This window comes from Crocuta crocuta, unplaced genomic scaffold, assembly GCF_008692635.1.
Source record: "Crocuta crocuta isolate KB4526 unplaced genomic scaffold, BGI_CrCroc_1.0 scaffold127, whole genome shotgun sequence".
Classification (NCBI taxonomy): domain Eukaryota; kingdom Metazoa; phylum Chordata; class Mammalia; order Carnivora; family Hyaenidae; genus Crocuta; species Crocuta crocuta.
Genome location: NW_027532008.1, coordinates 3038839 through 3065908, shown reverse-complemented (window position 1 = coordinate 3065908; position 27070 = coordinate 3038839). Strand labels below are relative to the sequence as shown.

Here is a 27070-nt window from a genome sequence, read left to right as displayed (position 1 = left end):
CGGGAAGCCGAAAGGGTTGGCTGGGAGAGTCCTTACCTTTTAGATTTGTCCCCGCCCAGAGTGCGCCTCACCAGGGGAGGGTCCCGAATGGGAACTGGATCAACAGCTGCCGCCTGGCCCTGTAATCACAGGAAGCTGAGGCCGGGTGCTTTGTATGGGAGCTCCGCGGCCAGACAATAGTTTGTGCTGGCGGGGCCATGTGGCGAGTCACGTGACCCGGGGCTGTTTTCTGCCGGGGTCCTTACCCATCTGTTCTCTCTCGGCTCTTTCTGGGTTATCAGGCGCCAGTCCAAGTCCTCCCAGGCAGCCAGCTTCATGGCCAGAGATTACGAGCACTAACCTTCCTGGCAGGGGCGGTGTGGCTTCGCGTTTATGCAGATTAGCCATGTGTTTCTCACTTCAAGGCGTTCCACAGGAAAAGCCTTTTCCTGTGTTTGGCTCTCAGTGGGCGGTTCCCAGCTTACTGTACTGGGACTCGGCGAGCAGCAGGCGTGCACGAGAGGGATCACAGTACACTGGCCCCCTCCCATTCCACCTCCAGTGCTACGTCACCACAACACAACCGCTCGCGCTCGCATACTGTTGGTGTCATTCATTCGGTGCCAAGATTGCTTTAAAAAATTCCCTTGGCCCCAGTTCAAACAGGAGTACAGCTGGGATGTGTTAGATTTTAGGCAGTCTGCCCTCAATTTGAGATGAGTTATAAATAGCAGTGCCGACTTCCTTAACTACCGCTCTCTGAGGTAAAATGCAGGTTAATTACTGTGGGAATCAATTAGGGGGTTCTTTCGGTTAAAGAGCCAGGGATGCTTTTTTTTATTGTTATTATTAAAAGTCATACAACAAATCTGGCCAGGAATGAATTGAAAGCACAAGGAGTGAGAAATAATATTTACATGCCCAAATTCCAGGTTATGGCACTAAATTTCTACCGGCCCCATCCAGTTGGTGGTTAGGATGACAGAACAAATGGTAGTCAAGACTTCTGCTTTCCGATGGACACCTTCCCCGCAGCCCCAGCCCATCCATCTCCCCTCCTGTTCTTGCCAGTCTTTGGATACCAAATCTGGCTCCTTGCGGTTGCTGCCTGGGCACTTCCTTTCTGTGTCTTTGGATTGAGACCGAAGCCTGGAGCTTTTTCTCAGTTGGACTTTTATTTCAGGAAAATTGAGAAGTTTATCTTTCTTGGTGGCACTGCAACATGGTGTGATACATTTTGGTGAATAGTATCTTTCTGCTTGGACGTTTGACGGGAGGGGGTTGAGGGGAGCTTCTCTGCTCTTTTCTCAATCAGTCATGGTCCGAAGTTGGAGGATTTGAAGTCCAGTTTGTTGTATCTCAGCAACCCTGAGAGTTGTTATGGCTTTCCTTGGTGCAATAAGAAGTTGTAAGGGAACCCATTAGCCTTCCGGTCTGGAGGGGCATGTAATGCTTTTTGCTTAGGATAAGGGGACTCTATGCAAATGGACAGTCTACAAGCTGCTCTGAATACATCCAGAGGGTCTAGCCTACTGGGCATCCTTGGCTTTGATGCCCCTAAACTGCGTCTTTTGATGCATTTAATTTGACAGGCAGTGTATAACACAGCCAGTGATCTGGAAAGAGGTAAGTGTGGATGGAGGTGGATTTTTTTCTTATGCCTCTTTTCCCCTTTTTTTATTTTTATTTTTTATGAATGCAAGAGAGTATATAGCAAGAAGCCTGACTTCCCTGATCAAGGGGGCAGCGTTTTCCTCTCAATTATGTGTCTTTGTGGCAGAGCCTTAGCTTTTGAAGTGTAATCACAGTAAAATCTACTCCTGTGGTTTCCCATTGAAAGGATTTCCTCTCCATCATTCCCAGAGTGGAATCTCTGGCTCGTTGCAGCCAGAGTTTGGTGTTTCCCATCCCCTGCCTCTTTCTTGGTGCCTGCAGACTGCTGATACTGGCTTTTCTATCTTGCATGTAGTAGGGATTTTTCTGGCCCGAAATTGCTCTTTTCCAATAAAACTGATTAGTGATGATTTAAGGCCTCTTCTCTGTTATGAGAGATTGGAAGATGGCATTTCATCTATAACTGCAAATCACAAATCTTTCACAATGGTTTTAAATGTCAGAAGTGTGAGTTAGGTCCCTACTTACCTCCCCTTCTGATATGAGCAAATGTTTAACTTTGACATGAGATCAGAGTAATCAGATTGTTTGAACTGAATATATTTTAGTTTGCTAAGCTGCATATTCTGTTGATTAGAACTCTTTGGTAAAGAGAGGAGGTCAGAAATCTGATGTCCAGGAAAGAGAAATGTCTTAGTTTTATTTTTAGAATAAGAATTTCTTTGACTTGCATTTATTTTTGGACTGCAAAGATTTCCTAAAGTTGAGGGAGGGATCCTTGAAAGGTTTATTAACTAGCGTCCTCTAGGCTAGATAGCTGTCCTCCGTTGGGAGTACAGGACCCTAGATGTGAGGGAGGAAAAGCCTTTTGTGTTTAAGTGGCCTGTTGGGGGGATGCCTTTGCAGTTGGAAGACCTCTCTGGTGTAGGATGGCACCTAAGATTCTTCTCAGAAGTATGCTTGTTCTCCCTTAGCTGTTTTTTCTACCCTGCCCTCTTTGTTTCTTTCAGTTCAATCCACTTTTTTTTCTTCCCTGGTTTAGGGTATGCCCCTGATGGGCATCGATGGCTAGATGGTTTGATCTGGGCTTTCTCCCCATAGTTTGTCCCTGCCTACTTCTTAGAGAAGGGCAGTCTGGCACATTGAAGTTATACTGCCCTAGCTCTGCACTTGGGGTTGGGGGGATGACTTTGAAGGTAAAACACCCAATCTCTGGCTTCCTACAACTTAGTCTTGAGAGATGCAGTCAGTTAACTATACAACTAGGTGCCATATCTTATGATTCTGACTGAATTTACCATAGGATATTTAGAGATGTGAGAGACCAGTGTGTGCTGAAGAATGGGAAGTGGCTTCCTGTTGAAGGGTTGGTTTTCTACTGGTGGAAGCCATATGGACAGGAGGTCAGGGCAGGGTACCATTGCATAGAGCTGGGCATGCATCTATGTGGGAAACTTTGGGGTGAGTCTGAAAAATGTGTAGAACTGGAGCACATGGTGGAGGGCTTTGGAGCCAGGCAGAAGCACTATTTATCATTATGGATAATAGCTACTATTTATGGGGCACTTAAATACCAGGCACTGTGTGTAGTGTGGTGTGTGCATTTTAGATGAAAAACTTCACTGGTTAGATGAGTTTGTGTTCAAGGTCAGACAGTGCTAGAGTTGGGATTTGAACCCAAGTCTGTAGATTTACTACATTCTTTGCTCTTTCTGTGCAATCACTGTACAAGATGTAGGTAGGGAGTTTGTAGCTATTGTTGAACAGGGAAAGATGAAAATGATTTGTGAGCATTGCTCTAGAACTGTGCAGTCCAATATGATAGTCATTGGCCACATGTGGTTATATGAATTTAATTAAAAGTAAATAAAAATAATTCAGTTCTTCAGTCACACTAGCTATATTTCAAGTACTTAATAGTCACAGGTCACAGAAAGTTTTACTGGACAGTGTGTCTCTAAATTTCAGGTAGTAGTATACATTAGAATCATCCAAGGATCTTAAGGAGTGGAGAGGGTGGGTGGGCCCAAGCCTTTGCAGGCTCTCTAAATTGGAATCTCTAGGGAGAGACCCTGAAGCTTCACAGAAAATTCTGATCTGTAGCCTTGGTTGATAGCTACTGCTCTAGAAGCTCCATAGTAACCATGGTAATGACTGTCCCTCTTGTGTTGTGGGGAGACCTGGACTGACAGAGATACCCAGAGTGGGCTGGTCTCCCTGCTCAGCTCATGTAGTCTCTTCACCTGGGAGATACGTGGACGGCAGCTGCAGTTGGGGATGAGATGAGGATCTAGTCATTATATGTGGCATAACGTAGCTGCGTAAGCCCCTGAGCTGTGTATGGGAGACACTGGTGATGTTTTGGCTTTGTTACCAGGTGTATCTGGGGGAAGACCACATGCCATCTATTACTCACTAGTCCAGGTGTTGTTAAATCTGAATTTCCTAAACAGCCCAAAAGAATCCACATGGCTCCCCAAAATTAATGACTGTGAGCTTTCTTGGAGCTTCTGATACAGAGGCAGGACTTAAGCAAAAATGGTTTACGTAGGATGATTGAAGCAGCACTTTAGTAATACTGACATGTAGTAGTAATTTGGGATACAGTTTTACTGTGATTCACTGCAGTTTAGAAACTGGAAGGGTGCTTCCATCATCGTTACCTTTTTAGCTGAGATTTTTGCTGTAGCCCAAGAGAATTTTGCCTCTGCTTTTTTCCTCTTGCTGTTTAGAACAATAGTTTCTGTGGATTTTTGTCTTCTCCATTTTCCTCATGATAGGTCGACTTTCCCTGTATTATAAAATCATTAGGTAGTACTCTGCCCCGCAAGAAAGACATGTACAGAGAACCAGTTATCTGAATGTGCCTCCCTCCCCTTATCTTTGAGGGGTTTTGTTGTTTTTTTAAGGTCTTAACACACCTTAAATTATAGAGTAATTTACTAACTAAAAAGAATAACAGAACAGGAAGGGGGACCTTAGATATGATCTAGACCAGTGGTTTTTTAAAGTGTGACTCCTGGACCAGCAACATCAACATCACTGGGAAACCGTTAAAAATACATATGCAAGGCCCAACCCTGAACCTACAGAATCAGATCCCCTGGGAGTGGGGTGTGGGTCTCATAAGGCTGTGTTTTAACAAGCCCTCTAGGAGATTTTGATGTAGTCTAAACTTTGAGAACTGCCAAACTCCTTACTTTGAGAGCTAATGATCTTCAGGTCCAGGATATTATAATATCTTATTCGCCATTCCCAAATTAAAATTTAGCTTCTAAGCTTTGTGTCTGGTCCAGGCCTACTTTTCAACTTGGGTATATCTGTTTAAGGTGTTTAGAGACACCCCGTCCCCCCAACCTCTACCCCCACATTGATATGGATGGGCATCTCTGGCTGTAAAATATGCTGGGCTCTGTCCTACATAGCTCCAATAGGGTAGTTATGTCAGAAAGTGAATGAGCTGATTGAACTTGTCACTCAAAGAGCTGAAGGAAAGCTATATAGATAGCCAAATACTCATGAATTGTACTTTGAGTTTTCATTATTGGTATACCTCTATATCTTGTCCTTTAGAGAGACAAAAGTTCTATCCTTCTTACACATTCAGACTCTTGAAAATTAAAGGAGATGAACTTTTCAGTTGAGATGCCTGCCCAAGGCTCCAAATTCAGAGTCAACAACTATAACTCAGCCACGTTACCCATTTGGAAGAAAGCATAAATTTAAGTGCTTGTGCCATAGTGTGAACAGTCTACAGATATGCAGAAAAAGAGATTCTACTGTTTAAAGAGTGGAAACATCTAGATGCTTATGTATTTGAATTCCTAGCCACAGTATTGAAGCGTTAGTTTTGGTGGTGTTGAACAAGATACAGCAGCAATGTCCTCTCCCAACTGAAGGGACTTTGTTCTGATTTTCTGCATCATAGAGTACATATATTCATTGCTCTATACCTGGTCTTTCCCTTGGATCTCAAGTAGTACCACACTTACAAAGTAGTACATAGCTTACAAGATGCTTTCGTGGTGATATTTTCATTTTGCAAATGGTAAAATCAAGGTTCTAAGGAAGGTTAAGTGATTTGCCCATGGGTTACTGGGTCTGTACCATTACTTTTGGACAGTAACTGTTTTCCTATGTGGCATACAGACCTGTACACTTGGGTTTATGTTCATACTGGCCAGGGGCTATCAAAGCTTCAGGTTAATGAAATGCTTTTTATTTTGTAGCCATCCAGTCCAATGGATCAGATGGGCAAGATGAGACCTCAGCCATATGGCGGGACTAACCCATACTCGCAACAACAGGGACCTTCATCAGGACCGCAGCAAGGACATGGGTACCCAGGGCAGCCATATGGGTCCCAGACCCCACAGCGGTACCCGATGGCCATGCAGGGCCGGGCGCAGAGTACCATGGGCGGCCTCTCTTATGCACAGCAGGTAGATGGTGACTCCAGTTACCTTAACCCTTGTTGCTGTCCATGATCTGGTCTTGAGTTATACAATCCGAATGTGTCTCTGGCATCTAAATCTCTTGAAAAGAGCATAGACCAACTGACTCAGTGGGCTACAGTATGCTGCTTACAAGGCCAAGGTTGTGGGTACCATCCCATGTGTCCTTGAAGGAAAACTCCCTGGCCACAGGCTGTAGATAGCTGTATTCTCTGACCTGGCTGGCCTGCTTGTACCCACTGAGTAGTGATCTCTGAAGGAGGTGGGAAGAAAGGCAGCGGCTAGGCACCTATCCACTGCTACCAAGAAAAGCCCCTCATGCCATGAGCCCTGGGGATGACAGAGACCCTTCATGTTTCCTTCAGCATATAGTGTCGGATTCAAAATGAATGATTAGGAGGGACTGGGAATAGAAGTAAAGGGGAAGATGGAACCATAACGATGCTAGCAGTGCTATTATAAATGTTAAGATTTCCCGCATCTCCTTTTGTCTGGCCATCTGCACCATTATCTTTTTATTGTCATTTTTTGTTTTGACAGCATTTTCTATCATTTATATTTGAGTATTACTCATACTGAAAATGGTAATGGACAGAATATAAAACCTAACTTTACTTCTAAGACTTTAAAGTATGCTCTTAAACTTAGAAGATACTGTCACTTTGGAGTTTTTTGTTGTTGTTTTGTTTTTTTGGGTTTTTGTTCTGTTTTGTTTTGTTTTTCCAGTGAGAAGATGGAGGAGAGATGGGTAGATATTATTAGGTTGGCTGTTTTTTTGTTGTTGTTGTTGTTTGTTTTTTGTTTTTTTTTTTGCCTGCTTACCAAATATATCCCCAGTGCCTAGAATTGGGCCTAGTACAAGTAAGCAGGTAGGCTCTCAGATATTTTTTGAATGAAGACTAAATGAAAAAGGGAACCAGAGTAGCTTAGAGATTTGCACACTGTGGGTTACTAAACCCTAGGTTTTCTGTTGGCTGAGCCGGCTGCTAGTAATTATTCGTTGTGGCTAGGGTACGGATTCCTAACACTTATGATAAAAAAGAGTAGGTTCATTGGTGAAAACAGCTGCTCTCGAACTCTTATAAGTTGCTGAAATATTAAAGAGTGTAAATTTTCTGTGGATGAATGCAATAGACGGGTAAACAAACCCAACTAGTGACCCAGCTTGGCTGTCCTTCCTGGCTCAGTTTAGAGAGGGATGCTAGGAGAAACCATGGGCCTTCCAAGTGGGAGGCTTGGCTTGCCTGCTTTCCATACCTGTCCTTGGGACGTAGCTTCTGACAGAATACCTTTCTTCATCCAGAAGAGTCTGTGCTAAAAGTATCCTTTCCTTTCCTACAGATTCCTCCTTATGGACAACAAGGCCCCAGTGGGTATGGTCAACAGGGCCAGACTCCATATTACAACCAGCAAAGTCCTCACCCCCAGCAGCAGCAGCCACCCTACTCCCAGCAGGCACCATCCCAGAACCCTCACGCCCAAGCTTCCTATCAGCAGCAGCCGCAGTCGCAGCCGCCACAGCTCCCTTCTTCTCAGCCTCCCTATTCCCAGCAGCCATCCCAGCCTCCACATCAGCAGTCCCCGACTCCATACCCCTCCCAGCAGTCCACGACCCAGCAGCACCCCCAGAGCCAGCCCCCCTACTCACAGCCACAGGCGCAGTCTCCCTACCAGCAGCAGCAACCTCAGCAGCCAGCCTCCTCGACGCTCTCCCAGCAGGCTGCGTACCCTCAGCCCCCTTCTCAGCAGTCCCAGCAAACTGCCTATTCCCAGCAGCGCTTCCCTCCGCCACAGGTAAGGCGCCCTGCCTTTCACCCTTCCCTACCAGTGACCGCAGACAACTCGGGGGTCCGTGTCCTGAGAACTTTGCCATACAAATCGGTTCTCTGATGTGCACTTAAAAACCAATTAAACTCTGGGTAAACCTGCTAACTGGATTGATTGAACTAATAAAGGCATAACCTTCTTAACTGCATAAAAACCTGTAGCTCTCCTTACCGATGAAGAAATAGGACAATGGAAAGTTGCAGAGATGGGTAAGAAATTAAAGATAAAGGGTTTTTTTTTTTTTTTTTTTTAGTTTTTATACTAGCATTCAGAACTTAAGCATCTAAGTGAGTTTGGTCCTTTTAAAAATAGTTACTTTGGGGGGGGGCATACTGTATATTCATTCCAACTGCCATTACATTCTGTTGCTGCTCAAAATATTTGGGACCCCTTCCTTTGAAACTGCCATCAGAGCTGATATCACATCCTTTAGAATATTCTCCATGGTGGCGAGTCCTTTCATTTGTTGAAGGTGGATTTGATTTTAGGAAATAGCTAAAATTCATTTGTGGTCATGTCTGTGAACAAGGTAGGTGATAAAGCTTATAAATGACAATTTGGGCTTTATTCGTTAAAGAGCAAAACAGAGGAGAACTGACTGAATGATGACAGATCCACTAAAGATTCTGTGCATTGATGGCATTCTTGGAATAAATATCTCCTCCTAAGGCAAGGTCTTTGAAGGAAGCAGTATTCATTTTAATGCAGAGGTTCTAGCATGAGGGTTTTTTTTTTAAATTAATTAGTCTCATTCCTTGATAGATAAGAATTGTAGTTAGCCATACTTTAGCATTTAACCCCAAGGAACAACTTTCTGTGGTGATAAATGGTCAGCAGTGCCATTCAGGAAGAGTCCTACATCCACTGTTGAAATTTTTTTTTAAACCAGACCAACAACTTTTTTTTAATTCCAATTAGTTCATAGTATAATAGTTTCAGATGGATAATATAGCGATTCAGCAGTTCCATACGTCACCTGGTGCTTATCGACTTGTGTCTTAAGAGCCACAACTTGTATTTTTTGCCTTCAGGTAATATTACAGGCAATTGGGCAGTTTCTTGCTCTCACCTGCCCTCTGTAAAACAGTCCCATAGCCCTTTGACCATGAACTGAGCTTGCCTGGTTTATCAATACCAGGCCTTCACAGCTTTTGTTTTCTTCTTTTAGGAGTTATCTCAAGATTCATTTGGGTCTCAGGCATCCTCAGCCCCCTCAATGACCTCCAGTAAGGGAGGGCAAGAAGATATGAACCTGAGTCTTCAGTCAAGACCCTCAAGCTTGCCTGTGAGTATTCTTGCCAACCTCTAAAAGACGGTGGGGCAGCAAAGAAAACTGGTTTCTGGTTGGATGTTTTGGTGGTATGACCTAAATAAACAATGAGCTTATTCCTTGAATTCAGGTTGAAAATTCTAAATAGGAATTTATGGCCTGACCTTGTGGAATGTCTGTTTTGGCTCCCTGCCTGGAGAATAAGTTTGTGAACTCTATTTAGAGTTTTTTGGTTTGAGGTTTTGTTTTTTAAATCTTGGACTCTGAGGCATGGGCCAGGTGAGGGACGGAGAAGATGACGATGTTGGAAGCACTGTGTGGTCTCCATCAGAGTTGAGAGAAGTCTCGGGGTTGTTTTTACCTTACTTTTCAGGGCTTAATTTTGAGGTTTTTGCCTTAGTGTTTAGCTAGGAAGTATGACCTGGGGTGCATTCAGCATGGATTGTTGCATTGAGCACAGACTGAGTAAAAGCAGTTTTTCTGGTTGTTTTGCATGAATGGGTGCTTTTGTCTAGTTGAGTGCGTGGTGCCCAGATGCTTGTCTGGTGTTTGTGGACGGACTGACTGTATCCTGAGAGTAGCAGTATAGTCTGAAGAGCTTGGGCCATGGAGCCAGAGTTCCTGGGTCTGCCTTTTGACTCTGCCACTAACCGTAGCCTTGGGCAAGTCCCTTAACCTTCCCATGCCTGAGCTTTTGCATCTGTAAAATGAACCTAAAAGTACCCACTTTGCAGGGTGGTTATTAACATGAGATAGGTTAAAATAGAGTGCTTAGGATATGTGACCCTCCATAAACGTCAGGTATCGTCATTGTCAGCTCTGAGGGCATAGAGACTCTACGTGATACCTGAGAGACTGCACAAACTAGTAGTGGACTGGTTCTGGGAACATTTACCCCACATCGTAGCTCTGGTGCTATAGGTGGGCAAGTCGGTCAGGCCCCGAAATTAATCTGGGCACAGGAATGAAATGGGCTGCTCTAACATCTAGTTAAGACAGTAGGCATCAAACCCTCCATGACAAATCCTGCTTCAGCTATTAGTAAATAGCAATTCAGCCACACGTGTCCATATAAAAGTCTTTGGAGATTTTGATTCTACTCAGATTTGAGGCCTGTCTCTTCAGTTATTCTGACTTGGGAGCAACTGGTTTCTGGATCTTTAAGGAAGAGGCAGGAGGCAGGAACTCTCTCCATCATGGAGCCTCTCGTGGCTTCCCCTGAAGATCTCAGAGCCATGACCTGAGTAGGGCAAGGTCTGTGGAGTCCCTCAGTACCTGTTGTATAGGCATCCCAGGCCAGAATGAGTGGCCACTGTCAGATGGGACGCTGAGACCCTTGACTTTCTCAGTTGAGGAATTGGGCGAGGATGTGTCTGAATAAGTCAGTCTCTTCTTTGTTTCCTTTTCGCGAATGTCTGCCACAATCCTTCTCAGCATCCTGAACCTCACTGGAATGTGTTTTTTAACCCGATTCAGTCAGAAATGTGTAACCGCTCCCTCATCATCCGTGGTCTGTAGCTTAACCTTGGTGAGGTGCTACTGTGGCAAATCAGTGGATTTTTGCTGGTGCTTTAAGCTGCTCCCTGTCAAAAAGTTTCTGCTTGCTCCTAGTAACTTTTGAACAAAACTATATTTGTTGTTTTTTTAGTCCTCGGAAGCCTAGCATAGAAACACAGTACATGTCTTCTAAGGGTTGAGAGCCTTGTGCTATCAAATCCAGAGCTTCTGATTTGACCTGCTGAAGCAAAGGTGCTGGGAGCTTTGTAGGCCCAGGGGAGGATTGCTCCTGGGCAGCCTATTGCCAGGAGCATTCCCAAGTTCAGGCTTCTATAGATTCATCCAAATGGGTTATTTGCTGTGTGGTAGAAGCTCTATGTGGGAGGTAAGCTTGGCTGGGTTATTGGCATCTTGTTTGTTGAATTGCTTTTTATCCCTCTGTTACTTGGACTAAGAAACAAAAGGTGGTTTATTCTTTGAAATTTTGGTTTGATGCCAGATTTGCCTCACCAGGCTGGGAAACGGTCACATCTGAAGAAAGGAGAAGTCGGGATTCCCTAGAAGGGGCCCTCTCTTTTCTTAAGCAGCTGTGTCGGGTCCCTAGGTTTGCCAGTGTATTCCTTCACTCAGCAGATGTGTAGAGGGCACCTCTTCATGTTTGGCCCCAGAATAGAAACTAGCGGCTGCCTGGAGGGCAGCCTTTCCAGTGTGCCCATTACCCTCTTCGCTCATTCACCTTACCCACTTAGCCTTAAAGGCATTATGGTGATGACCCTTGATTTAAAGACTGATTATGGTTTCTGATCCTGATTATTATAAAAATTAGATTTTGAGGAGTTTTTGCTCAGCTATTAATGCCAGACCATTTAGCTGCTATTATCCTGATTATGTTATCCCTCTATTTAAAACCTCTCAATTATTTTTCATTAATCTTAGAATAAAATCCAAAATCCTTAATATTACATAGGCCGTCCCCTGCTTTTGATTTAGTAGGTCTGGAATGAGGCCCAAGACTTTGCATTTCTAACAAGTCCCGTGATGCTGCTGGACCAGGGATAGCACTTTGAGAACCTCTATTTCATCCATTTTTGCTCTTCGCCTTGCTGTCGACTTCCTCTCAGTTTTTGTAAGACCCTATGCTTTTTTCTGCTTCTGGACCTTTGCACAGACCCTTCCCTTGCCTGATATACATTTCCTCCTAACTCTTCTTGTTCATATTTCAGACTGCATCTTTAAGATTGTTTCCTCAGAAAACTCCTTCCTGATTGAGTGTCAAAAGGCAGCTTAAATAACTTCTGTGATGCCCTCACAGACTGAAGTTAATTTTTATTTAAATATAACAAAAAAACGGGTACGTGGGTGGCTCAGTCAGTTGAGCGTCTGACTTTAGCTCAGGTCAGGATCTCATGGTTCATGAGTTTGAGCCCTGCATTGGGCTCTGTGCTGACAGCTCAGACCCTGGAGCCTATTTCGCATTCTGTGTCTTCCTCTCTCTCTGCCCCTCCTCCACTCACATTCTGTTTCTCTGTGTCTCTCAAAAATGAATAAATGTTAAAAAAAAATTTTTTTTAACTGCAAATTTAAGACCTATTAGAAGACACAAAGAGGGGCGGTTGGGTGGCTCAGTTGGTTAAGCATCCAACTTTGGGTCAAGTCATGATCTCACGGTTCGTGAGTTCAGGCTCCACGTCAAGCTCTGTGCTGACAGCTCAGAGCCTGGAGCCTGCTTCAGATTCTGTGTCTCCAGTCCTCTGCCCTTTCCCTGCTCACAGTCTCTTCTCTCTGTCTCTCTCTCTCTCTGTCCCCTCTCTCAAAAATAAACAAACATTAAAAAAATTAAAAGATACAAAGGATGATTCAGCCTAAGGACCCATCGTTAGAAAACAAACTTTGCTGACATATAGCTTATATAGCTCTCTGAGATCCCTTTCCCATCCTTGTACCAAGGGAAACACTATCCAACGTCTGAGGTTTCTTTGCTTTGTGTCACCAGAGCAATTTGCTGATACCTCTGTTTACTTGGGTCTCTTCCACATGATGGTAAGCTTCTGGAGGGCAGGCACTGTGTTATTGACCTGTCTACCCCTAACATCTATCACATGATGCCCCAGACCAGAGGTTCTCTACCTTGGCTGCATGTCAGAATTAACTGGGGAACAAATGATCTTTAAAATCCAGTGGCCAGGGTTCAGAGTTCTGAATTGTTTGGGGTGGATTGGGGCTTGGGCTTTGCTGTGGTTAGAAGCTATCCCAGGGAGTTGTGATTTGCAGCCCTGGTAGAAATCCACTAATCCAAACTGTGTCAGGTTCCTTTGCTAAAATAGACTTTCTCAGCACCCATGTTTTTTGTCAGTATTTTTCTCGAGTGTAATTTCAGATTTAAATAAGTGTTACTTATTTAACACAGACTCATGAGGGCTGACTGTCTCTGTCTTCCTCCTTGGCCTCCTAGTGCCTGGCATAAAGTAGGCCCCGCCTGAGCAGCAGCTATTACATTGTTCATTCAGAAAATATATGTCTGTCGGGACAGCTCGACCATTTATAAGATTGTTGTTTTCACTACTAGAGCAAGGCAGGTATCACAGCCTGTTATGGGAAAGCCCAAACTCTATGTTAGAGGATGGATTAATTTATTTGTGCTTCCTGACAGTGGCCTTAGGAAGAAGTGGGGTGAGGGTTTGTATCTGTCTTGTAAAATAGCTACGACTTCACCTTATGGTAAGGAGGTTCTTGGGGCGCCTGGATGGCTCAGTTCATTAAGTGTCTGACTTCAGCTCAGGTCATGATCTCGCAATTCATGGGTTTGAGCCCCGTGTCAGGCTCTGTGCTGACAGCTCAGAGCCTGGAATCGGATTCAGATTCTGTGTCTCCCTCTCTCTTTGCCCCTCCCCGACTATTCATTCTCTCCCTCCCTCCCTCCCTCTCTCCCTACCTCCTTCTCTCTCTCTCACTGAAAAATAAACATTAAAAAAAGGTTCTTATAAGGAATGGGTGAACAAACCTCTAGGTGTTCCATTAAGTCTTTAATTTATCTAGTTTGGGGCAAGATCTTTAAGGATCTCATCTGAAAATTGGTATCTGACCTTTGATTATAATAATTTCTGGGGGTGACTTGGAATTGCGTCTTTTTTTTTTTTAATGTTTTATTTATTTCTAGGAGAGAGAGAGAGAGAGAGACAGCATGAGCAGAGGAGGGTCAGAGAGAGAGGGAGTCACAGACTGAAACAGGCTCCAGGCTCTGAGCTGGCAGTCAGCACAGAGCCCGACGCGGGGCTCGAACCCACGAACCGCAAGATCATGACCTAAGCGAAATTTGGATGCTTAACCGACTAAGCCACCCAGGCGCCCCGGAATTGCATCTTTAAAAGCTTCTGTTTAAGTGATTCATTCAAGTATATGTGGTTTCCCTAGAGAATGTTTCCCAACTTTTTTTCTTACTGAGGCACATTTGTAAATTTACATTTTAGTCTTGAAATTTTACTTGGGATAGAATTTCCATTCAATGATGGAAAAATGGATATAGGACTGAAAGTCCAGATCTAGAAAGGTTAGCTAGATCAGCGCTTCTCAAACTTTAGCATGCACTAAGAATCATCTGGAGATTAAGTAAAACACAGATACTGACTTCTACGAGAGAGATTCTGATTCAGTGGGTGTAGAGTGGGACCTAACAGTTTATATTTCTAGCAAGCTCTCAGGTGGTACTGAAGTTCTAAAAATCATACTTGAATAATAGTGAGCTTAGGTAGCCTTCTAAAGGGGAAGAAAAAAATCACAAGGCTAGGAATCTTCGGTGGTAACTTGAACAACAGTGGTGACTTACACTGTAGTCTGACTCTTGGTGATCTGGAGGGAAGGCTGTGGCTTGAAAATGATGGAAAGAAAAGAGACTTAGGAGAAACAGTCTGCCCACAGCTGTGGGCTCTGTACAGTCTGTTCCTGGGCAGCCCTTGCACTGCCAACTGGGAGTCCTCTGCTCTGTGACATTCATCACCAAGGCCCTTCTAGAAGTTGGTCACCAAATCCCAGTCTACCTCAGCAATGGCTTTTGGATCTTGTTTCCCCTGTCCTACCCATTCCTTTTTTCTTTTTTCTTTTTTTTTTTTTTTAAGTCCCCTGTTAATTCTCACCTAGTGTCTTGCCCTCTGTTAATTCTCACCCAGTCTTGTCCCCAGACTCCTGGCTGTTCTGCTTCTTTCCCTTCCAAGTCTGTCCTCATCATAACCACCAAAGTAATCATCTTAAAAAGTCAAATCTTGCAAGTTAACATTACTGCTTTAGAAGCCTCTGGCTACCTGTTGCCTATAGGTTTAAGGCTAAGTGTGACATTAAAGTTCTTTTGTGATCTGGAGGATGAGAATATTTAAAAAAAAAAAAAAAGTGGGTAAGTTTCATTTCCCTGGAGTAAAAGCTGGAGCACTGTTTGCTGTGGGCATTCTATAGAAGGCAGATAGGCATTAGACAAGGCTTGGATGACTTCTCAGGTAGCCTCTGATTCTGAATATGACATGGTTGCTATCTTCAAGGATCCACCTCCGTTTCACTAGTAAAACAGGTAGAAGAATGTATACCTGAATGTTATAACGGATGCTGCCCAAGTTTGGTCAAGTCAGTGATCATTTATGTCTAAATAGTTGAGGGAAGAGTCATTGGCAGAAGTTTAGAATGACCTAGATATGGAGATACTTGGGTGGTTGGAAAGGAAAAGTATAGCATGAACAGAGGCAAGGTGGGGGTAGGATACAGTATAGATGATTGGGAGACTGGTCAGGATCCGGCTTCCAGGAGGTGGGCAGTAACAGGAAGGAAAGCTAGATTAAAGGGGTTCAGACTCTGGTGGGCCAGGTAAGCCATTTGGATTTGATCTTACAAGCCTGCAAAACTAGATATGGAATTAGAGCAGTAACATGATAAAACTAATGTTATAAAAAATAATCCATTTGTGTATCGTGTGGCTTGTAAAGGGGAGAGCCTGGAGGCAAGGGCAGAAGTCAAACTGTTGAAAAATTCTGGCAAGAGGTGTGGAGTTGTACCCCTCTGTCTCATTTGCATAGCCAACTAGTCCCATTTATGAGATGTGCAGGAAAAAATGTATAGAACTGAGAGAAAGTGGATTCTACTAGGTAGAAAATTTAATGATCTTGAAGGGGGGTGAGGAGAAAGACATCTTTTTTTAAGTTATTTATTTTGAGAGAGAGAGACCGTGTGAGTTGGGGGAGGGGCAGAGAGAGAGAAGGGGAGACAGAATCCCAAGCAGGCTCTGTCTGCACTGTCAGCACAGACCCTGGCATGGGGCTTGAACCCATGAAACTGTGAGATCATGACCTGAGCTGAAACCAAGAGTCAGACACTTAATCAACTGAGCCACCCAGGAGCCCAGAGCATCATACTTGTGATCTCGGGTCATGAATTCAAACCCCACGTTGGGTGTGCAGCCTACTTAAATAACACAACAAAAACAAATGCTTAGTTGCTAGTTGGAGAGAGGAGACTGCAACTTGGGAAAAGAGCTGAGTCTGGATAGAGTTGGAGAGCTGTGTGTGTAGTGATTAACAGTTAAACTGTGGCATGAAGGAGGCCTCCCAACCTGTGGCTTACGAAGAAAGGAGACAGATGGAGCCCTGGACAATGCCTGTAGTCATCCGGTAGAAGCGCCCAACAGATAGCTGGTGAGCTCCAAGGAGGACCAGGATTGTGTCATATTTGTGGAATTATTCCCCCAAGGACAAGGGGGAATGGTCCATATCAAATTTGTATTTCAAGGAATATAAAGTTGGATTTGTCATGAAGCAGGTTATTGGGATCCTTTTTAGGTGTGGAGAGGACCTGATTTCTGAGAGCTGGAGGAAAGGAAACAAGGGAAAGGTGTAAAGGTAAAGAGCACTCTTGAAAGACATTGGGGGGGGGGGTGCAGCTGAATCAGCCCAAATTCCTCCACTTCATGTGAGGACCCGCATGTGGATACTGTAGACAGGAAGAAGGGTGAAGATGCTGGCAGAACATTAGGAGGGTGTAAACAGACTTATCTCTTGGGAGATGTGGAAAAAAAAAAAAAAGGCATCAAGGGCACTCACTGGGTTAGCTCACAAAGGACACTGTACCCTTGACTGGAGAAGTCTTAGAGGCTGCTGTTGAAGAGCTGGATCATACTTGTTTCCTCGGGTTAGGTAGGAATGGAGGTTATTGATGCTGGAAATGAAGTGGAGAATAGGATTAGGATTTTTAATGTCTGTTAAATTAGGTACAGATTTTTTTTAATCACCCGGGTTTTCAAGCCCTTTTTAAGATTCTACTTAATAACACTGTGGCTATTAGCACTCATATTTTACTACTATCAGACTCCTGGGAGCTTGGGTTACAGTGATCTGGAAAGAGGAAATGGGAGGGAGACTATGTTGTTCCTGTAGCGTACAGATCTTAAGAAGGTAGGAGTGAGGCCAGGAAAGGACCTGTAGGCAATACCAACCCTCCTAGAAGAGCAGGAATTGAAATGTACTGAGTAACCACTCCTATTTTCTAAGGGTCAGAACTAGGATTTGAATCTAGCTCACTCTGATATTTCAGATGAAATATTTCCTCTAGCATCCTGCACAGCAGAAGAAAGCTTTGAAGAATCTGAACTTTTCTTCAAGTGTAACCAAAAAAGCCTCAACCCCTTTGCCATTTAACATTTACCAGGCTTGTCCTGAAAGAAGGAATTCCATTTCACTTTTGTTTTTCCAGACCTCCTTGTCATGGAGCACAGAAAGATGAGTTCTGAAAAGGGCAGCTGCAGGGCAGGGAGGGGTGGGAGAGGGGACATGCCCAAATTGATTGATAGGGCAGGGCTGCTGGAGGAACTAACCAACTAGGCAATCACCCTCAACAGTGGAAAGTTGACTGAGTTTAGTTCTTTTGTTCCCCTTGGGTTAGATGGGAAAAGGCCCTGTTCTGTGCCTTTTTTCTTAGAGCTCAGTGTCCTGATTAATGCTAATAATGTTAATCAGAGCCTGGCTACTGAAAAAAATGTGGTCCTGTATATCTAGCAGCACAGGCATCACCTGAGAAATTGCTCAGAAATGCAGGTTCTTGAGTCCCACCCAGCTCTATGAATCTAACACTGTTACCAAGATCCCTGAGTGATTCGTTTATCTAATGGTTTAGAAGCAAGGAGTTCGGGGGCGCCTGAGTAACTCAGTTGGTTGAGTGTCTGGTTGACTCTGGATTTTAGCTCAGGTCATGATCTCAAGGTTCCTGAGATCGAGCCCAGAGTCTGACTCTGTGCTGGCAGTGCAGAGCCTTCTTGGGATAATCACTCTCTCCTGCCTCTCTCTGCCTTTTTTTCTCTCTGTCAATATAAATAAATAAACAAACATAAAAGAAGCAGCAGCAGCAAGGAGTTAGATCCTGAGAATTGAGAGTAAAATTTTCAAATGAAATATCAAGCTTGGGGACTTTGGAATACAATGAATTATACTGATTGTGTCTAGCAAAATTGAAATATTAATCTCTGAGGGGGGGCAGGGTGGGAATGGAAGACCACCACCAGCTGTTTTGTGGTGCTTTGGGGGCCCTGGTTCTCTGTGCCTCCAGGCCAGACCTCATTGTGGGACCACCCGCAGCTCCCAGCATACCTGTGTAGCCTTGTCTCCGGGGCCACTCCGCCTCAAACTCTTCACAACTCCCAGTCCTTCCTGCCATTGTCTTCTTGCTTAAGATGACTGCCCACTCACCTTCCCTCTCTCTCTTTAATACCTGGCAGACTCTTACTTTGGCTTCAAAATCTAGCTTCAGTACTTCCCTGGGACTTCTTCCCCAGTTTCTTCATGTTGGTCTGGCATAGTGCAGGCGCCTCTGTTCAGGGACCCAGTCTGCCTCTAGCACCTGTACTGAGCAGCCCTTGGCTCCTGATGCCCACGTGAGCTTGGGGGCCAGCTTTTTGTCATCTATGTTTATTGGGGGGGAGTGACAGAAATCCTCTGAAGCCTCAAAGAATTGGAATGCTTGAAGGATTTAAATTTTACACTGTGTTGCCTTTTGTCACATTTCATGGTGAAAGGAAACAGGCCAACAGTTTTTGCCTAGGCTTTTGATGGCTTATTTTCAAGGGGCTAACAAAAATGCCATCAGCAATTTTGGTACTCAGAGAAGCTGGGCCTTTCTGAGGTTGGTGACCTGTTTTCTTTATATCTGACTGTGTGTCTGCACTTGCTCCCCTTGAATTGTAGCCCAGGTGCTCTCAAAAGTCTCAGAAAGGAAATCCCCACCCCCTCCGTCATATCTGCTCGGACTGCTCAGAGCAGCGTGTACCATGTGCAAGTAGCCACCCCTTCTGTAGAACGCCTGTTCTCTGGCGGGGCTAGCCAACCCGCTTCTCCATCTCAGTCACGCTGCTCCAGCCCTGATACTGCCTGGTGCCTGCCCGAGCCTGTGCTGCGAGCAGCACATTACTGTATGCTTGTTCCTGGGCCCATTTCCTGTTTCTATTCTAGTCGCTGGTGGCTTCAGCTCTGCTTCCTGCCTGTGTGTCTCACACAGATTCCTCTTGCTAGAACCTTTTGTTTTCTTCGGAACAACTTCAGTCTGAAAACTAACTGAGCCTTACTTCTACTGCTCCTGGGGTCCGTTAACCCTCCTGAGGACTGGTGGGGAAGTACCTCCTTCCCATCAAGCATACTGTACCTGTTGGATTTGACCTTGTTCTTCAGTTTGTCCCCAGTCCTGCTACAGGAAGCTGGTGGCTCATTGCTTAGAGCAGAAATTGCTATAAGAAGATGAGCTGGGATTTTTTGCAGCCAAACTTGTCTTCACTCCTCAGCTGTACAGGGTTGTCAGGACTGGTTCTCTTTCACCTTGAGCTTGTAAGCATTTTCTGCTGCTGCCAAAGACACTTGGTGCCCTTTCTAGCCCAAACCTTCTCTAAAGTCCAGAGAATACTTATATGGGGTTGGGCAGGTAATGCTATCCTCAGCAGACTGATAGCTTGCGGAGAGTATAGAGATGGAAAGAAAGCATGTGCTGACTCAACCTTCTGTCCTGTGTGAGCAGTCCAGCACCCCCACCCCCACCCTAGGGTTAGAGTGGGAGGGAGAAAGTACAGGGAGGTTGTGGAGGGAAAAGAAAAAAGAGGAAGAAGTGAAGGAGATTGTTCTGGACAAATATATTTTAATGTTCTAATGCTCTTACATCTTGCCCATTTCCCTCAGAAGATGATGGCTTAGCAGAGAGTAGGCCTTGTGAATAATTCTATTCTCTCTCCTTCATAACGATTCTTTTGGGATCATCTGATAATCCTGTGTCAGATCAAGTGCTTTCTACACTGAACCCGAGGCCTAGGTATGTTTGATAGGAATTTCATATAGGGAATTGGGCTTGCAAACTTGCTGGAAAGATTGAGGAAGCATGCTCTAGACTTGTCCTCCAGAAGGAAATTCCTACCTTTGAGCCACTATCAGATTAATTGCTTTAAGTCTGCTATCCAGGGATCAGCGAGCTGGAGTCGAGAAAGAGCAGCTGCTGCTGCCAGAACCAGCATCCAGTTTACTGGAAGAGGAATCCAAAATGCTGCTGCAGAAACAAGTGAAGGAGACAGAACTATGGTCTCTGCCATTCTTTGATCTAATCTCGAGTTTGCTCCTAATTAGGAGAACCTGAATTGTATTTAAACCCATCCACAAGGGATTCTGGAAACTATGGTTTTTTAGCTTTTTAACCTCTACAGTTAGGAAAAGAGTAGAATGGAGACAGCATGAGCTAGGCCACAGAATATTCACCACACTAACACAAACACTATGCTCCCCGACCCCTCACTTTACATACGAGAAACCTAAGGCCCAGAAAGGGTAAAGGACTTGTCCAGGGTCATTCAGTAAATGAGAACATTGGGTTTCCTAACTTCTATTCCAGTGTTTTTACTATTAGGACCAATTCCTCTAAAGGATCGGTAAAAAAAAAAAAACCCAAAAAACCAAAACAAACAAACAAAAAAAACTTCTTTAAGAGAAGGAAGAATGCCATATTCTCTTCTTTGGAGAAAAGGAAGGAAGAGGTATGTAGAGATGTGGGGTTGAGATTTCTAGGCAAAGGTAGTGATACTGTAGCTTCTGGATTTAGATCTACTCTCCAGGAAGCTGTAGGAAATATTCTGATTGGAAGAAACCTCAAAAACTAGAATTTCCTACAATTCCTGAGTCAACATACGGATGAACTCAGTTGCCTTGGTGACCATGGCTCTCTTCCACCCCTCCACCCCCACCCCACTTCCCTGTCTCTCCTATTGGTGCTTTTATAACCTTCTGCAAGCTGTTTGGATGATTACCTCAGTGAAGTACATGCCCTGGCTTCTGCCATCGTCCTTCCCCAAAAAGACCAACAAAAGCAGACATCCAGCCCCCAGATGCGTGACCAAGTCTTCCTAGAAATGCTATAATTCAGAAACGACGAGGGCCCCCCTACACCAGAGGGAGAATCTGTTCTGCCAAACTTGGTCCAGAGGGGAGGATCCCTGGGTATGAGCTTTGTTAACATACCTGATAAATCAAGCATAGAATTAGTTCTGTTGTCTTTTTTTTTTTTTTTTTTCCATATTTCTAAGATATTTGGTGTTCAGCCTTTCGGGACCGGTGCTTACTCTCTTGCTCCATCCACTTCCACAGCCTGAACCTCTTCCATCCTACCCACCTGCTGTCGGCATGGAATTGGCTGGTATTGTGACATAGTCTCTGATTGCCATGAGGTGGAGCTCACCTCCAAGCTGCCTAGCTTGCTTCCCATTTGACCTTTCCCAAGGAAGCTCAGAAGCCGTGTCTTGTTGAAAGTGGAAACTAAGAGTGGAAGGCTCAAGCTGAGAGCCAGCGAACCTGTCCCTTAAGACAAGCTTTGATGTGGGAGGAATATTGAGTATTGTTTACTGAGATAAGTGAAGGTAATTTCCTGACATTCTGGGGAAGGTAGGAGAAGAATCAAGTTCCAAATAGATGGGATCAGTGTTCAGAGAAACTGTTATTAAGATTATTTGGTTTTGGGGCGCCTGGGTGGCTCAGTCCGTTAAGTGTCAGACTTCGGCTCAGGTCATGGTCTCCTGGTTTGTGAGTTCAAGCCCCAAATCGGTCTCTCACAAAGCCTGCTTTGGATCCTCTGCCCGTCCCCTGCTTGCATGTGCGCTCACGCACGCACTCTCTCTCTCAAAAATAAAAATTAATACTTAAATTTTTAAAAAGAATATTTAGATATTTTTCCCCCCTCATCTTTTACTTTTAGAACTTGACTGTCTCTCTCCCTATGTTCAGAGTTCTGGTTTTCAGGCCTTTGGAATAGATAGCTGGCTGTCTTTTCTGGGTTAAGACGCTATCCATTCTCTACTCTCAGATCTGTTTGTTCCATACCTTCCCCCAAATCTTTGGATTTTCTCTAGACCAGTAGGCCATGGTAGAGAAGACCACTGGCAAATATAAATTTGGGGGGTTTAAATACCAAACGGAGGTGGCCTTGGAGCTCCCTAGACCTTTGTCTGAGCTGTGTGCGGCACTGAGCCAGCCTTGCCTTCCCTAGTTGTGCACATTGCATCCTTGCTTGCTTTCTGCTTGAGGTGGAAGCCTGAGGCCACACCCCTTCTCCCTTACCCATTTTTCTTTTTGAGAGAGGGAGAGGGAGAGAGAAGCTTAAGCAGGTTCCACAAAGACTTGGACCTTGGGATCATGGCCTGAGCTGAAATCAAGAGTCATCCAGGCTGACTGAGCCACCCAGGCGCCCCTCCCTTAAACTTCTCCTATCTAGAACTCTGCCTTCTTTTCTGTGCTTCTTTCCTCTTCCCTCCCCCACCTCCTCCTTGCTCAAGTTCTAGGATTTCAGCTGATGATCATTGTGGAACAAGGTCTATGTGGTTGGCTTTCCAAACAGAACATGCTTAACAGAAAGTAGGGAGTTCCTAACTTCTTTGCTTTCTCAAGCTTTACAGCACTTGTTTCCTGCTGGGATTAGAACAGCCCTATTCCAGAAATATGCACTGTTCTTGACTGCTCTGACTCAGGCCCAGCTCTGACCCAGTTTCTTTTTTTTTTTTTTCTTCTTTCAGATTTGAGTCCATTAGCTAGTGACCCTTAAAACACTGTACATTTTTGGCCAAGAGGTGATTTCTGACTAGATAAGACATTCTCTCCTGGCCCAAGTGAGAAAGAAGCCTTTGCAGGGGAGGGGGGTGTGTCCAAAGGCTGGTTAGGTAGGTAACATGGTGTTACACACTCCTGGTGGGGACTATGACACACCGGAAAACAATCCCAAGCAGACTCCTCACTGTCAGCGCAGAGCCTGACATGGGGCTCAATCTCAGGACTATGCGATAATGATCTGAGCCAAAATCAAGAGTTGGGACACTTAATGGACTAAACTACCCAGGTTCCCCAGGGATTTTAATGTAAAATCTTGGGATTATTAGAAGAGTCTGTATGGGAGTGTCGAGCAGTGGGTTAAAAGGTTCTCTGGCACCTGTGGGTCTGTCCCCGCAGCTTCCTGCAGACTGCCCATGTAGCTTTGGCTCCCTCGGGGCTGATATTCAGAATTTTTCTGGGGGTGAGGGCCAGCTGTGGGGAGCACCATCTACCCGTTGCCGGCTCTCCTTGGGTTTGGTGTTTGTTTTATTGGTTTGGGGAGGGGGAAATGCAAGGGAGATGTTGAGCAGAAGCACTCAGTGTGATTAAACCTCTAGCCAAGCAGATCTGTGGGAGCAGAATATCGATCGACCTGGAAAATCAATGGCTGCTGCAGTGGCCCAGGCTGCCATTTCCAGGGCCTCNGCCCTCGGCCCCCACCCAGAGGGTCAGAGCTACCTCAAGAGATTTTGCCGAGGTGGATTAGAACAGCAGGTTCTTATATTTTTGTAATTAGATTGAAATTTCTCCAGTGACACAGAGCCCCACCTCCCGACAGCCTCCTTTCCAGGCGTTCCTTCTCTGCACTGCAGTTCTGTCAGGAGCTCTTGCCCAAGTGGTCAGGGCCTGTTCAGGGTTGTACTTGGCAGTTTTAGACAGGAGGGTTCATTCCTGTGATGTTGGCATCCAAGAGTCTCTCCCTCCATGTGGAGGTCTAGAGCTCGGGTATGGGATTACTGAGGGGGTGAAGGTTAAACGAAAGAGAGAAGACTAATAGAGACTGGGTCTAAAGAGGATGCTTTTGAGTAGATTATTAATTGAGTAATATTTATGAAGCATGTTGTCTTTTTGTGTGCCTGGCATTTTTCTGGTCACTAATAACAGAGGAGGTTTCAGCCTGGTCCTGCTCTGGTCCCACAAGCAGATTCAACACAGTGCCACCAGTCTTGCCGCACAGGTCAAGAGGAGCCCTCGGAGGGACTCTGAGCATCGCCCGTGGGGTGAGGGTGAAGGGCCAGAGGAGTCGTGCTGGGACTGTGGAGGCTTTGTTCCCACAAAGCTGTTCTTATCTTTGAAGTCTCCAACTCAAAAAATAAATGGTTTTACTCCATAGTTGCTGCACCTGTAGCTTCAAGTAATTGGTTTTCTCACCCACTTCTCTTTGGTGGCTGGGAAATGGGCCACCCGGCTGTGTGAGAGGAGAGCTCTGGTGCCCCCCTGCTGGAGAGCAGCTGTGGGCAGGGGTTAAGCTTGCTTGCTTGCAGGGCTGGGTCAGGGTTTGAAATCGCCTGAGATGAGGCCATCTAGAGGCCAGGCATGTTTTGACTTCTCTCTCTGGGCCACACCCCTGTGCTTGATCCTAGTATTAGAGCACATTCAGTACGAATACCAGCAGAGACCAGATACCTACCTTCATGGGACTCAACTTCCTGCCCCTCTCCCTAGATTCTCATTCACTCTCTCCTTCCCCCTACCGCCTGTATATTAAGTACCCCTCTAAAGGCCCAGAGGTGAGAAAATACTGTACCCTTTAGCAAAGGTAAGTTTAAATTCAGAGAGTTCTGGATGAAAGGGCCAATTTGAAATTAACCATGAAAGAAGGTCTAGAGGGGAAGAATGGTTTCTAGGAAGAGCGGCTAGGAATGAGGGGACTACGTGGCATTGCAGACTAGTAGAGCTAGCTTCTCTAGTTTTAGTCTTCCCTTCTACAGAGGAGCCAGGCAAGGCCTAGTGACGTTAACTTGTTAGAGCCATGGAGGTAGTTGCTCAGCATGCCCAGAGACGGGTTGTCACCAGGCCTTGTGTGGAGCGTGGAGCCTTGCCTCACACGGTGGCAAGCTTCCCCCTTACAGTAGAAAGAGCGCAAGCTCTGCAATCCGAGGACCGTGGGTTTGAGCTCCAGTTCTCCTGTTTAATAGCTCTTTGTCCTTGGCAAGTCATTTAACTTCTGAGCTCCTGCTTTGGTAAAACACGGAGGATGCCTGTATCAGAAGATGATTGTGAGTCAGCCACGTACCTGAGAGTTAGACACACGAGAGTCACATATTTGTGTCAGTTCTGCTTCCCTTCAAAAGGGAGTTACAAAGAGACTTGCTTTATCCCTCTTACCAGCATCCTTTGAATTTGGAGATTTGGTCTCCCTGAGCTTGATTTATGACTTCTGGTGTGTGTATATATAGGGGGTTTCCTCTTGGAGGTGGGCCCCCAAAAAGCATTCTGGAGACCAGAAGAGTTCTGACCCTTCTTTACTGTGCATTCCCCCACTGGGCAGCCAGAAGGTACCAGGAAGAAATGTCCCCTTATCCCCAGAACAATAGCCTATTGTCGAAAAAGAGAAGAGGGAGATTGGTGGGGGGTTTTGGGAAACTTGGGGTAGGGGTTAGGAAATCAAGTTCTCTTAGCTTTTCCCAGAGCAGTTTCTACCATTCCAAACAGTGGGTGTTGTTCAAGCAGGAGATGGTGTTTTGTCCTAAGCTAAAATGATGGTGCCATCCCCTCGGCCTTGCCTTTCCCCTTCTTAATCACTTTGCTTACTTAGCCCCTGACTTGAAAGTACCACCAGTATGGGGTCGCTGAGTGGCTCAGTGGGTTAAACATCCAACTTTGGCTCAGGTCATGATCTCGTGGTTCATGAATTCGAGCCCCGGTCAAGCTCTGTGCTGACAGCTCAGAGTCTGGAGCCTGCTTCAGGTTCTATGTCTCCCTCTGTGTCTCTCTTGCTTGCTCGCTCAAAAATAAACATTAAGGGGCGCCTGGGTGGCTTAGTCGGTTAAGCGTCCGACTTTCCCTTGGGTCATGATCTCGCGGTTCGTGGGTTCGAGCCCCGCGTCAGGCTCTGTGCTGACTGCCAGCTCAGAGCCTGGAGCCTGTTTCAGTCTGTGACTCCCTCTCTCTCTCTGACCCTCCCCTGCTCACACTGTCTCTCTCTCTCTCTCTCTCCTAGAAATAAATAAGACATTAAAAAAAAATTTTTTTTAAATAAACATTAAAAATTTTAGAAAAGAAAGTACCACCAGTAGTAAGAGGCAGCTTGTTCTGTGTATTAATTTGTACTTGGCATTCCAGCCAGCACCAGCTAGCCTGCTCTCTGGGCGGGGATGGCAGCTCGTCTTTTGCACTGTGACGGCTCATTGGGACAAGTGCAGAGTTCTGTAACTCTGGAATCCCTACCAATCTGTGGTGGGTCATATCACCCTTTCTGCCATTTACCAAAGACAGGAAAACAGAATGTACAACTGAAGCTTTATTATAGTGGATTTTTTTTAGAAGCGTTTGAGGTAGCCTCTTGTCCCCTGACACTTGACAATCGAGTTGCTTAAGGAAGTTTTTCTGGAAAACGAGGTCTCCCCAACTCACTTGCCTTAAGTAGTTCCTATGTAATTAAGTTTGCCATATTCCCATTTTCCTTGAAGTTTGTCCAAGCTTTTGCCTCCTTCCCTGCTGTCTGCCTTTCTTCAAGAGTCAGGTCTCCCAGCCCTTTCTGTGTTCTTCAGGATTTCCTCCCATTCTCCAGCACGGGAGCAGCCGCCCACCATGGCCTCGGATCTGTTAGGTGCGCTCCCGGAACAACACTTGACAAATGCCAGTGCAGATTTGGTCATTTCAGGCTGTGTGTTTAGGCTGTTTCATTCAAGGAAAAGTCATTTAAGTGAGTGTGGCTGCACTGCAAGGTTCCCCCCGCCCCCACCCAGCACACACACCCTATAAGTGTGTATGTAGGATTTACCTGGCTCTCTTGGGTGGGTGGTTTCCTCACCAGTAGTCTGCACAACTTGGCAAAAGCTCTTCTCAACTGAAAGAAGACAAAAACTCCATCTGGGGGTTAACAAAAGCTCCATTTCTCAAGGATTCAGCCAAATGTATGAGAAAACCCTGAATCTGAGCATTTCCTCAAGCGTGTTCTTGAGACTTGCCTGTTGATGTTATTTAATCTGCGCAGCAAAATGAACTGATGTCATCCCGAGGCTCTGACAGGAGATTGTTTGAACCCCCCTTCTCTAACCCTGATCTGGTATCTTCCTGCTTTGAAAATACTTCATCAGGCAAGTCAATTCATGTTAGAACTCGCAGCCCTTCCTGTGAGC

General features: G+C 45.2%; 1 protein-coding gene and 2 long non-coding RNA genes across 5 annotated transcripts in view; 1 reads left to right on the top strand and 2 right to left on the bottom strand.

Annotated features, from left to right (window-relative positions):
• Positions 1-847: 847 nt before the first annotated feature.
• LOC144241332 (uncharacterized) lies at positions 848-21199 on the bottom strand. Of its 2 annotated transcripts, XR_013338033.1 has the most exons (5): positions 21150-21199; positions 20059-20187; positions 16716-16830; positions 4257-4384; positions 848-1368 (listed from the first exon to the last, which is right to left on the bottom strand). It is a non-coding gene; the product is annotated as an uncharacterized LOC144241332 (long non-coding RNA). The 2 variants fall into 2 exon arrangements; XR_013338034.1 differs by lacking the exons at positions 20059-20187; positions 21150-21199 and adding an exon at positions 19303-19652.
• The window catches only part of ARID1A (AT-rich interaction domain 1A), a 42416-nt gene continuing 21172 nt past the window's right edge, over positions 5827-27070 (top strand). For both annotated transcript variants that reach the window (XM_077775898.1, XM_077775897.1), the window contains exons 1-3: positions 5827-6035; positions 7389-7841; positions 9043-9159. In XM_077775898.1, the coding sequence (XP_077632024.1) occupies positions 5835-6035; positions 7389-7841; positions 9043-9159 (771 nt within the window). In that variant the 5' untranslated portion in view covers positions 5827-5834. The remainder of the gene's footprint in view (positions 6036-7388; positions 7842-9042; positions 9160-27070) is intronic.
• On the bottom strand, positions 26212-26908 carry LOC144241324 (uncharacterized). The gene is made up of 2 exons (XR_013338027.1): positions 26713-26908; positions 26212-26606 (listed from the first exon to the last, which is right to left on the bottom strand). It is a non-coding gene; the product is annotated as an uncharacterized LOC144241324 (long non-coding RNA).